Consider the following 12,431-nt stretch of genomic DNA (forward strand, 5'->3'; position numbering starts at 1 on the left):
GCCAGCTGACAAACATGCCTGGGGCAACAAACTGCTCCTGTTTCCTCTGGTGCAAAACAGTGAATAGCCTGTCTCACAGGATTAATGTGAGAATTAGTGTGCATTAGGCACACTGACTGGATCCCCTGTTTAGGCTGACCCCTTGCCACTCTGGCTTGATTCATGACACCCAACCTTGTCCCTCCTGGGGACTGTGAGACCTCAGCTCAGGTGAGGAATCCTGGGCCCTTTTTCCTTCTCCACAGCCCTAACATGTGGGACCCCTTGCCTGAGCACGGAAGGGCCCAGCCTCCAACTCTGGTGGGGAAGGCCTGGTAGCACCAGCTGGCTGAAGCAGGAAGGTCTCTGGGCCTGGCTCCACAGCCGCCTAACAGGACTCCTGAAGGACCCCGGCACTGGTTCCTGGGGGAAGGGTACACAGGAATCTGGTTCCTAGACTCAGTTCAGCTGCGGATCTCCCATGTGTCCTTGCCTGCATGACCTGTCCCAGCCTTCAGCTTTTTCAGACATCTATAAAATGGGCCTGGATGGCTTAATTCCAAGGGCCCAGCTGTGCATGATGGAGAAGGCAATGGCACCCCACTCCAGTACTCTTGCCTGGAAAATCCCATGGATGGAGGAGCCTGGTTGGCTGCAGTCCATGGGGTCGCAAAGAGTTGCACACAACTGAGCAACTTCCCTTTCACTTTTCACTTTCATGCATTGGAGAAGGAAATGGCAACCCACTCCAGTATTCTTGCCTGGAGAATCCCAGGGACGGGGGAGCCTGGTGGGCTGCTGTCTATGGGGTTGCACAGAGTCGGACACGACTGAAGCGACTTAGCAGCAGCAGCAGCAGCTGTGCATGAGATGTCTCAAGATTCTGGAACCTGAGTCCCCAAACCCTTGAAACAGAATAGCTCTGCCCATCTGTTTTCCTGAGGCCAGGTAGCAGGAAGAGGGGCAGGGAGGCTGACACCTCTGCTTGTTACCACCTGCCTGGGATCTCTAGCATGGGGTGAGGGTGAATAGAAAGACTCCTCAGGCTGAGGCTGGATGTCTGCTCTGCAGCCTGCTGTAGCCCATGCTGCCTCCTAAGGGGGTGACTGTGGAGGATGGACTTGCCCTTACTAGGCCTGGGACTTGGGGGAGGTGGGTTTCCCGTTTGTAAAGTGGAATAAAATTAGTCAGAGCATCCAAGATCCCCAAGTTCCTCTAAATCTTCCAAGCAGCACAAGAGATGGAGGGCAAACAGGAACACTCATTCTGCAGAATAATAGGCCCAAGACCTACTAGGGGGTTGGAGGCAGGTGCTGGAATACCCGGAGCTGGTGAGTGAAAGGTCAAGTGGTCTGGCCAGACAGCCAGGCAACTGCGGACTCCAGACCACTCCTTCACTTCCCATCTCAGCCCTGGCCTGGTCTGGAGACAGAGGTGGACCAGATGGCCTCCACCCAGAGTGGAGTGCTGGAAGATGAGCCCGCTCCCCTTTCCAAATCAGGTGGCTCCTCCCCTGCCCACCAGGTGCCAAAAGGGCCCAGTAGACCAAGATCTGTGGTGATAGAGAGGGAGGAGACACCAAGGTTGAGCTTGTTTTATGGGTGACGTGCTAGTTGGGCTCGGGGGCAGGAAGAAGAGTCAAGCTGAGGGCTTTCTAGGGGACTGGGGGCTTGAGATCCTGGCTGGTGCCAGGCTCTCCACAGTGTCAGCTAGGGTCAAGTCCACCTGGACTGTGAGAGGCTACAGGGAGCTAAGGGGTGAGAACGTGGGGAGGGGGAAGGGAGGTGGTGGGAGAGGGAGCAGAAGAGAGGGATGGGGAGAGAGGGAAGGGGAGAAGGGGAGGAAGGAAAAGGAAGCAGGGCCAGGCTGCAGCCAGAGCCAACGCTGATCAGGTCAGCAGCTGCTCAGAAGGGAGCCTCCCGGGAAGCGCGGGCAGCCATGAGGGCCCTCTTCAGCTGCTCGTAGGTGACGAACATCACCACGTTCCAGGATCCCAAGCGGAGAAAGGAGGGCATGAACCTAGAGGGTGAGAAAACACAGGTCATCTCTAATTCGCCCTGGCATCCTGACAGATGCTCTGTCTCCCAGGAAGTCGGGGTGGCCCAAGAAATGGAGCTGTGGGCAACAGTCCCCTGTGAGTCTCCATTCTAACATCCATAAAACAGGCATGATGGCAGCTCCAGGAGGGAGGAGTTAAGAGTATGAGAATGCCAGGACCAGGATCAGAAACTGTTGCGTGTGGTTGCCACTCAGTCCCAGTGGTTCTCTCTCATTTGTGTGACAGGTACAGGGGGCAGGAGGCCTAGAACTGGGAGGGGCAGGTCAGAGCCTCACCCTTTGTAGAAGGCTTGGGGTCCCTCCTTCTGGAGCATGGTGAGGGCGCAGTGGCCAGCGCTGCTGTACTGGCCCAGGGCAGAGTTCATGTATCTCGTCTTGACCACGTCGACAGGGGAGGCGATGACGGTGGTGCAGAAGCCCGCCCCGAAGGCAGAAGTAAAGTGGCAAGGGAGGTCGTCTGCCAAGGAAGAGTAGGAGGCATCAGGACTCCTCCCCCGATAATTCCAGAAGGAGATGATTGAAATAACTACGGTCTCGTGGTTTTAGACCCAGAGACTCCAGTGGGAACCTCTCCCAGTGCCTCTGAGTCGTTTTGCCCATGTAGCCTCAGGGCCTCAAGGTGCATGGCTTCAATTCAGTGAGAGAAACTCATTGCATAAGCAAAGGGGAAATGGGATGAAGGATGTGGTCTCCAGGCAGATCCACACTACCTCCTGCTTTGGGGGAAGGGTAAGACTCAGCATCATCTCCCCTAATTCACCTGTCATTAGGTGGGCCTTCAGGAGAGTGTCCTTGATGAGGTCGTAGGTCACCAGCTCAGCACAGTTGACAATGGCATTGCGAGCGACATTGGGAGATGTCCCTACGGGAGGAAAGGGTGTCTATGTGAGACCAGGGAGTAGGGGAAGAGGAAGACGGGGAAGAGAAAACAGCTGGTACACACCTTTCCAGAGTCCCCGAAACCCCTCCTCTCGGGCAATGGTTTTGTAGGCCTCAACAGTGCTCTGGTACCTCCGGCCAGCTCCAGCTCGGGCCTGCGCTTGGAACCGGACCTTCACCACATCCGTTGGCTGGGCCACGGCCACGGCCAAGGCACCGGTGGTGCTGCCTGCCAGGAGGCGACTCCTGATGCCGGCATCTGTCGGAAAGCCATGGGGGTCAGTGGCCAGCTGGGCTTCCACTAGTGTCCACCTCTCCTCACCAGAACCACATCACTGAAATCTGTCTTCACTGTCCCCTGTTAAGACCCAGGCCAGCTCTGCTCTAAGAATGTCTTGCATTATACAGTGTCTATTATTTGCTGGGCACTAGGACAGAGCAAGGAACAGGACAAAATGAGACTTAATGCTATTTTCTTTCATAAAGCATTTCTATTCACTTCATTTCACCTGCTAAACGGCCCTGAGAAATCAGAAACTTTTTTTTTTTGGCTGCGTTGCATAGCTTGTGCGATCTTAGTTCCCTGACTAGGGACTGAACCCAGGCCCCAGCAGTGAAAGCCCTAACCACTGGACCACCAGGGGATTCCCGAGAATCATTTCCATTTGACAAACATGAAAGGCTTTCTCAGACTGGGATTCACAGGACTTGGGTTCTCATCCCTCATCTACTTTTCCCTGACATGGGATTCCACAAGTGTAAGCTGGGGGGTGAACGTGGCATGCTGAGAAGGTGAAATGGAAGCACTGGCCTTGAAAGCAGAAGTCCTGGGAGTTTCCCGGCTCTTCACTGTGAGCCCTTGGCCGAGTCCCCTCCCCCACCCCAGGTAAGCCTCAGCCTCTCCTGCTGGAACACAGGGATGATACCACCTGCTCCCGAAGTGGTTGTGAAAACTGTCACGAGCTGATGCCCTGCTCAGAGCCTGACTCAGCCTGGGAATCATAAGAAGAATCAGGGACCTTTAATCTGAAATTCCTCCTAGAGGTCTTGGGGCCTAAAGGAACTGTGAGGCTGGAACAACTAGGATCGACCATCACTGAGAAGAGGCCAAGAGGCCTGTGGCCCAGCTCCACACTCACGCTCAGAGCCCTTGGTGTAGAACTGCTTGACGGAGTCGTAGAGGCCGATGCGGACGGAGGCGAAGCTCATCTGGCGCTGCAGGCCGGCGACCAGCCCACTGTAGAGGCTGCGGGGGCCCTCGGTGCGCACCATGGTCAGGATGGTGCCCAGCACCCCGCGGTACTGGGCACTGGCCGCAGCCTGCATTGGCCCCTGCCTTTCTCCTTGGATCTGCAAGGCCAAGGCAGGTGGTTGCCCTCCCCATCTCCTGCCATCCCTGTGCTCTAAAATTTATGGTCCCCAAAACCCCACTGGCCCTTGAAGAGTCTGTGTCCTGGGGAGGGAGTGGACTAGCTACGCTCAGAAATGCAGGCTTCATTCACTCACCTGTAGCCGGACTTTAGCAGTATCCAGGGGAAAGGTGATGAGGTCAGCAATGCAGGCAGCTGTGCCTGCCCCCAGGAACTTCACAGTGGCTGTAGGGGGCACATCTGTGGCCTTGAACCCAACCATAATGACGATTCTTGCAACCTCCCAGGAGATGAACAAAAACTGGAGAAGGGGGCACCTTCTGTCAGGAACAAGACGAGACAGAGGAACTCTGCCGGAGACTAAGCCAAGGAGAGATAAGGTCCATCAGCAGCCAAACCTCCAGAACTTCTCTTACTATCCCACCCCTACCTTCTCTGATAGCATCACCCCCCTAAGCAAGGGCTCAGAGCTGCCCCTCGAGGGCAAATAGGAGTGAGCTCCACAGGTACTCAAACAGGGGCTGGAGAAGTAATTTCTGTCTGAGAAGTCCTCTCCTTCACCACGTGGAGTATCCGGATCACAGCTGTCCTGCCTCACAAACAGGCATTGGCCCAGCCCTTTGTCTGTGGGCTACAGATTTCTCTGATGCTCATGTTCCTGATTCTGCAGCTCTGTCTAGAGGGCAGGCAGATGAGGGGGGAAGGTACAAACCCACAGGCATTATGCCCTGAATGTCTTAAGCAGAAGAGGTTCCTATGAGTCTGGAATTGTCTAAGTCTAGAAGAAAAGGAGTGAACAAGACCTATTCAGCCCCTTCAATTTGGTCTCAGGCTTTCTCAGAGCCCACCAGCCCACACACAGCTTGGGCTCTCTAGAGTCACTCTTTCAATGAGTTCGCTTTGCCAGGCACTGGTTCACTGAGACAATATCTACCCTAGAGGGAGGCTTATTGTCTGGCACTGGGGGTGGGCAGGTGTTTCAAGCTGCACTCGGGGCTTGCAGAAACATATACTCAAAATTCAAAGGAGGGACCATCCACCTCCACTGTGAGAGAAGAAAGGGTGGGTAGTCAGAAATGACTTAGCAAAGGTAACATTTAGCTGGGCCTTGAAGGATACTGTGCTGTTCTTAGGGCTAAGAGTATCTTCCTCCCTCCCCCAGCCTACTGTGAAACACAGGAAAACTACTCCCTCTCTGGCCAGTTTCCTCTCATCCTATAATACAGGGGGAGCCATGTCTTCATGAGAGGTGGGGATGGGGAAGTAGTGCAGGTCAGAGCTATAAAGAATGACGAAGGAAACCAAAACCCCCATTTTGTTTTCAGAACTGGAAAAACACCCTCCTCCCCTGCCTTGGGAGGAAGTGAGCCCAGCACCCCAGTGGGGGAGGGTGACCTGCTTCTCTCCCCTGAGTTTACTTTGACGAGGAGTGGCTACTCTGAGCCCCACCTAATTGGCTATCCCTGTTGCTGGGGATGTGAGGAAAGAGCTGGCCAACAGAGGAATGATGTGGTGACAGTAGTGAACACACAGACCGATGGAAGCAAAATGTTCACCAGGCTTCCTCCTCCTGGGCCTCTCATCCCAGGTGGCTGGGCAAACGGGAAATCTAAAAGCTACTCACCACTCGGCTGCTGGCCTTATTCATGTTTCCCTGGAGCCTGGCCCACATGAGGCTCAGTGAAGGCTGCACTCAGGCAGCGGAAGGGGTTGATGAAGGTGTTCCCGAACCCCCAGAGTCCCTGCCCTGACATTCTCATCCCCCAGGAAGTGCTCCACACCTTTCCTCATCCCTCTGGCACATTTAATTAGCTCACTTACTTCTCAGAGCAGCCCTGTGAGGGAACTTAGTTAAGAGTCCTGTCTGCAGGCTCCAAAGCTTATACAATTTGCTTTACACTGGTGTCCAGGTCATTTCTTTCCTGTTCTCTCAGCCCCAGGCCCAGGCAGGGCCTTTCATGAGGAAGTCCAACATCCCAGTTCTCTTGTGACAATATGACAGTTCTGAGAAGGTTCAGGCAAAAAAGGCATCCCTTCTGGGCATTGGAGACATGATAACAACATGAGTCAATCATGTCCTGACCTTGATCTAGGTTGCAATGTGTTGTGAGGGTCAGAGAAATATAAGACCCAGCCCATCTTGGCGACAAGTGCAAAGGCTAAGTTGCCATTTTGAATATTGCCTTGGGTTTGCCATAAGTCAGGTCCTTCAGAGGCACAGGTATGGGAAGCAAAGGTACCTGTGCTAAAGACCCTACTAAGAAGATTAAGGTCTAACTGGAAAGAATTTATCATATATTACTCACCAGCAAATAACCAGTTTCACCTGATTATCGCAGTCTCAGGGACAGTCCAAAACATACATCTGATTCCTAATCGAAATCTCAAGGGTAGTCAAAAGCTTGAGTCAACAATATGTATTTAGAACACTAGGTTCTCCTCTGCTGCTGATTTCCTGGAGCTAATCACTGTCCCATTGGGGCCTCATTGTTCCTCCTCTGTAACATGGGGATTACCATCCTTGGCTTGTCAGGGTCAGTTTAAGGGCCAGAAGAAGACCAAGGATATAGGAAGGTGCTTTGTGAACTCTAAGAGTGACTTTACTGGGATGGTGGTGCTAGTTATTTTTGTTAATATCGTGCTGATCCCGCCCCCAGACCACAGGGCTGAGGCAGTAGAAGACTCCTCCTTTAGACTGGACTCTTACCCGGCTGTGTTAGGTCCCACGCTGAGGTCTTCAAGGTCAAGCTTCTCTAAAGATGTCCCGTTCTTCAAAGCTGCCAGTGGCTATCATGGCCTGATCCCTTTGGTTTTCCATGGAAAATGGTTGGTAGACGAAATATCTAATGGTCATACTATGTGTCCTGTAGAGCAAAGGAGGAGAGTTTAGAAAGGGGAATGGGCCTTAAAAGGACTACAAACCCAGCAAAAGGAAAAGGCCCAAGGCACATTAGCGTATTCAGTCCTTGCCTGGGGGATGTGAGGGTAGGGAACAGGGTCCATTTCCCACAGGCAGCTGGAGGCTATTAAGTCCACACAGTGGAGGAGAGGGACAGACACATGGGAGGAAGGGATGAACCCAGAAGTCCTCTCTCCCCGGTCTGATCTCTTAGTATCACACATTGCTCTTTCAGATTTCTGCTTTAGTGTAATTCAGTACTCTGGGGAAGCATCCCACAACACAGAGACTCTGGTGAGTGGGGGTGCTGGAAGTGAGGTGGGGGGGCATCAGGATGGTTCAGAGACTAGGGCCCAGAGCAGGGCTTGAGGAGGTTAGAGAGGTTGGAATGGGCCCAGCGGAGGCCGCATCAAGCAGCTCAAAGCTCCTGCCAGCAGAAAGAGCCCTAGGAAGGCCTGTAGCCGCCTGGAATGGGAGAGGTCCTTCTGATCATCGCTGAAGGCCCCCCACCCTGGCAGAGGAGAGGGCTTATATTACAGCCTTTTGAGCGCGAGAGGTAAAGAACAAAGGCAAAACAGCAAAAGAGTGAAAGAAGAGAGATTAAAAAAAAAAAAAAAGACAAAACGGTAAAATACAAAATACGGTGGGAGGCGAGGAGGGAAATTAAAGGCGGCGCGTGGGTCCCCTCGGCCGGAGTAGCGGGAGGAGGGCAGGTGTTGAGGGTGCCGGGCTGGGGCGGGCCGGGGCCGGGCTCACCGGGCCGCAAGGAGAACAGGCGGGTACAGGCAGTTCTGTCGGTCGGCGGGCGGAGGGCGCGTCCACGGAGCGCAGACGATACTCGATCCGAAGGCGCGGCCGGCGGGGCTTGCAGAGAGGTAGGAGGAGGGTGCCGTGAGACTTAGATTTCGGGGCGGGGCCTGCTGGGCGGGGGCGGGGCCTGCGGGTTCCGAGGACTGGGCGGCTACCCTTTAGCGGCAGAGGCCGCCACGCCCAGGGTTGTCTTCGCGCCTTTTTTCACTCCCATTTCCGGGCTTCGGTCCCCGCGTCAGCCCTTTTGCACCCCATAGGGTTCCCCCCTCGCCGCCAACCTCATTGTGAGGATGGCAAGACTGACGCGCGGGAAGAAGCAGAAGCTGCCCAGGGTCATACACGCCTCTGGCCCCTAGCCCGGGCTCTTTCTAACAGCGCCCAGAGACTCAGGTAGAAGAGCACTCCGTGCTTTCACGGGCCCAGTTCGCTACCCCCAACTCGGCCACCCGTGTTTCCGCCAACCGCCCGCTCTCCCCAGGCGCCGGCGCGGGCTCTCCGGGGCGGGGCCTCCCGACCGGCCTCGCAGCAGCAGGTGGCCTGTCACCGCCAACGGCCGTTGTGCGCAGCTGAGTTTCCTGCCGCCTGAGGGCTCTATCCTGGGTGCCCGCGGGACTTCTGGACCGGGCGGGGGTACCGAGCGTGGCGCTCCCGCCCCCACTTACAGTCGCGCCAACGGGCTGGCCCAAGTGAGAAGGCCGAACAAGGCCTGGATTTGCTGCATGCTTAGGTCCCAGCATGAGAAAGGGATGGTAGGCGAGGAACCTGGCCCCTCAGGTGGCGGGTGGTCTTTTGGGGGTGACAGACATGTAAATAAGCGGTAATTGTGTCCTGTGGCCAGACAAACACGTGTACATGAAGTGTAGAAGGACTCTATGTTCACCCTTGGACTCTTGTGTCCCTACTTTTGTGTACCTTCTGTCCCCCACTGCCTCTTTTCAGCCTTGTAGGCTGTCTGGGACTGTTGTGCGAAATTGTGAACGTTGTCTGCCATTCTAGTAAACAAAGTTGCCCACCGTCTCAGTTCTGTAATGCTCTGGCCATTAGCCACTGTAACCACCCAACCACGGTGAGCCCTGAGAGGAATTCAGGATGGAGGAAAAGAGGAAGCATCCTGTGCTTTGGATACTACTGGCCTTCCGTAGTTAAGATGCATACCTAAGGAATAATTTAAATGAATCCAGATTCTTACATTTTCCTATATACAGAAAACCACTAAAATCATTAATTTGAGATGTCTGTTCTTTATGGTTGACAGAAATATTTTGATGTTCAACTACATTTTTTTTCCCCAGCAAAATATTTATCCTGGCTTTTCTCTTAACCTTTTTCAAACATATCCTCAAAGGTATCTGAGAGGCCCTCTCATGGGCTATCTTCTTCAGTAAGATTCCTGAGTAAAGTTTAACTAGTTGCTTTCAGGTTGTGTGTTTTTCTTCAGTTGCAGCTGTTTGGCCTGCTGTTGAAAGTGCCCTTGGAAAGTGTAGTGGGAGGATCTGAGAAGATGAACATTAAGTGTGTGCAGTTACTATGTTCAGGTTCGTTGTGGATACTTCTGCATAACCCTGTGAGGCTGGTATTAACCTCTGATCTACATATGAGTGCCAGAGAGCTTAAATCATCTGCCTGATGTCACACTTTTCTAAGTCTAGTACTTGTGCTCAGTCGTGTCCGACTCATTGCCAGCCCACGAATGTAGCTCACCAGCTCCTCCGTGAGAGAGGTTGGAATGGGCCAGGTTGGATTGCCCCAGGCAAGAATACTGGAGTGGGTTGCCATTTCCTCCTTCAGGGGGTCTTTCTGACCCAGGGGTCGAACCCATATCTCCTGCATTGCAGGCAGATTCATTGCCGAGCCACCAGGGAAGCCCTGGCAGATTAATTTACCACTGAGCCACACGGGTCACAATGTTAGGAAATGGTGAACCATGATTTAAGCCCAACTCAATCAGCTCCGTTTGGGTATTTTCCATAAGCAGAGGGAATTGTCAGCCAGGAGACTATAGCTAGAACGGGACTGGTTAATTATCAGATCAGATCAGATCAGATCAGTCGCTCAGTCGTGTCCGACTCTTTGCGACCCCATGAATCGCAGCACGCCAGGCCTCCCTGTCCATCACCAACTCCCGGAGTTCACTCAGACTCACATCCATCGAGTCAGTGATGCCATCCAGCCATCTCATCCTCTGTCGTCCCCTTCTCCTCCTGCCCCCAATCCCTCCCAGCATCAAAGTCTTTTCCAGTGAGTCAGCTCTTTGCATGAGGTGGCCAAAATACTGGAGTTTCAGCTTTAGCATCATTCCTTCCAAAGAAATCTCAGGGCTGATCTCCTTCAGAATGGACTGGTTGGATCTCCTCGCAGTCCAAGGGACTCTCAAGAGTCTTCTCCAACACCACAGTTCAAAAGTATCAATTCTTCGGCGCTCAGCCTTCTTCACAGTCCAACTCTCACATCCATACATGACCACAGGAAAAACCATAGCCTTGACTAGACGGACCTTTGTTGGCAAAGTAATGTCTCTGCTTTTGAATATGCTATCTAGGTTGGTCATAACTTTCCTTCCAAGGAGTAAGCGTCTTTTAATTTCATGGCTGCAGTCACCATCTGCAGTGATTTTGGAGCCCAGAAAAATAAAGCCTGACACTGTATCCACTGTTTCCCCATCTATTTCCCATGAAGTGGTGGGACCGGATGCCATGATCTTCGTTTTCTGAATGTTGAGCTTTAAGCCAACTTTTTCACTCTCCTCTTTCACTTTCATCAAGAGACTTTTGAGTTCCTCTTCACTTTCTGCCATAAGGGTGGTGTCATCTGCATATCTGAGGTTATTGATATTTCTCCCGGCAATCTTGATTCCAGTTTGTGTTTCTTCCAGTCCAGCGTTTCTCATGATGTACTCTGCATATAAGTTAAGTAAACAGGGTGACAATATACAGCCTTGACATACTCCTTTTCCTATTTGGAACCAATCTGTTGTTCCATGTCCAGTTCTAACTGTTGCTTCTTGACCTTGGAATACGGAATGAAGCAGGGCAAAGACTAATAGAGTTTTGCGAAGAAAATGCACTGGTCATAACAAACACCCTCTTCCAACAACACAAGAGAAGACTATACATGGACATTACCAGATGGTCAACACCGAAATCAGATTGATTATATTCTTTGCAGCCAAAGATGGAGAAGCTCTATACAGTCAGCAAAAACAAGACCAGGAGCTGACTGTGGCTCAGACCATGAACTCCTTATTGCCAAATTCAGACTTAAATTGAAGAAAGTAGGGAAAACCACTAGACCATTCAGGTATGACCTAAATCAAATCCCTTATGATTATACAGTGGAAGTGAGAAATAGATTTAAGGGCCTAGATCTGATAGATAGAGTGCCTGATGAACTATGGAATGAGGTTCGTGACATTGTACAGGAGACAGGGATCAAGACCATTCCCATAGAAAAGAAATGCAAAAAAGCAAAATGGCTGTCTGGGGAGGCCTTACAAATAGCTGTGAAAAGAAGAGAAGTGAAAAGCAAAGAAGAAAAGGAAAGATATAAGCATCTGAATGTAGAGTTCCAAAGAATAGCAAGAAGAGATAAGAAAGCCTTCTTCAGGGATCAACGCAAAAAGCAATGGCACCCCACTCCAGTACTATTGCCTGGAAAATCCCATGGATGGAGGAGCCTGGTAGGCTGAAGTCTGAAGTCCATGGGGTCGCTAAGAGTCAGACACGACTGAGCAACTTCACTTTCACTTTCCACTTTTCATGCATTGGAGAAGGAAATGGCAACCCACTCCAGTGTTCTTGCCTGGAGAATCCCATGGACGGAGAAGCCTGGTGGGCTGCAGTCCATGGGGTCGCACAGAGTCGGACACGACTGAAGCGACTTAGCAGCAGCAGAGGAAAACAACAGAATGGGAAAGACTAGGGATCTCTTCAAGAAAATCAGAGATACCAAAGGAACATTTCATGCAAAGATAAATAAAGGCTCAATAAAGGACAGAAATGGTATGGACCTAACAGAAGCAGAAGATATTAAGAAGAGATGGCAAGAATACACAGAAGAACTGTCCAAAAAAGATCTTCATGACCCAGATAATCACGATGGTGTGATCACTGACCTAGAGCCAGACATCCTGGAATGTGAAGTCAAATAGGCCTTAGAAAGCATCACTACGAACAAAGCTAGTGGAGGTGATGGGATTCCAGTTGAGCTATTCCAAATCCTGAAAGATGATGCTGTGAAAGTGCTGTACTCAATATGCCAGCAAATTTGGAAAACTCAGCAGTGGCCACAGGACTGGAAAAGGTCAGTTTTCATTCCAATCCCAAAGAAAGGCAATGCCAAAGAATGCTCAAACTACCACACAATTGCACTCATCTCCCACACTAGTAAAGTAGTGCTCAAAATTCTCCAAGCCAGGCTTCAGCAATATGTGAACCGTG

General features: G+C 51.9%; 1 protein-coding gene across 1 annotated transcript; it reads right to left on the reverse strand.

Moving 5' to 3' along the window:
* Window positions 1-1,558: 1,558 nt before the first annotated feature.
* Window positions 1,559-8,476, reverse strand: UCP2 (uncoupling protein 2). The gene is made up of 8 exons (XM_061380819.1): window positions 7,942-8,476; window positions 6,994-7,150; window positions 4,423-4,646; window positions 4,056-4,266; window positions 2,981-3,175; window positions 2,798-2,899; window positions 2,314-2,494; window positions 1,559-1,998 (listed from the first exon to the last, which is right to left on the reverse strand). The coding sequence occupies exons 3-8, from the start codon at window positions 4,546-4,548 to the stop codon at window positions 1,884-1,886; spliced, it is 930 nt and encodes a 309-aa protein (XP_061236803.1). The 5' UTR covers window positions 4,549-4,646; window positions 6,994-7,150; window positions 7,942-8,476; the 3' UTR covers window positions 1,559-1,883.
* Between the last annotated feature and the right edge of the window lie 3,955 nt (window positions 8,477-12,431).

Source organism: Bos javanicus, chromosome 15 (genome assembly GCF_032452875.1).
Source record: "Bos javanicus breed banteng chromosome 15, ARS-OSU_banteng_1.0, whole genome shotgun sequence".
NCBI lineage: Eukaryota > Metazoa > Chordata > Mammalia > Artiodactyla > Bovidae > Bos > Bos javanicus.

Coding starts and splice junctions, on each gene's coding strand:
- UCP2 (XM_061380819.1), bottom strand. CDS start 4,548: ATGGTTGGGTTCAAGGCCACAGATGTGCCCCCTACAGCCACTGTGAAG. Junction 3,176..4,055: donor CTACACCAAGGGCTCTGAGC/GTGAGTGTGGAG, acceptor GCTTTCCGACAG/ATGCCGGCATCAGGAGTCGC. Junction 2,495..2,797: donor GAAGGCCCACCTAATGACAG/GTGAATTAGGGG, acceptor CTTCCTTGGCAG/ACGACCTCCCTTGCCACTTT.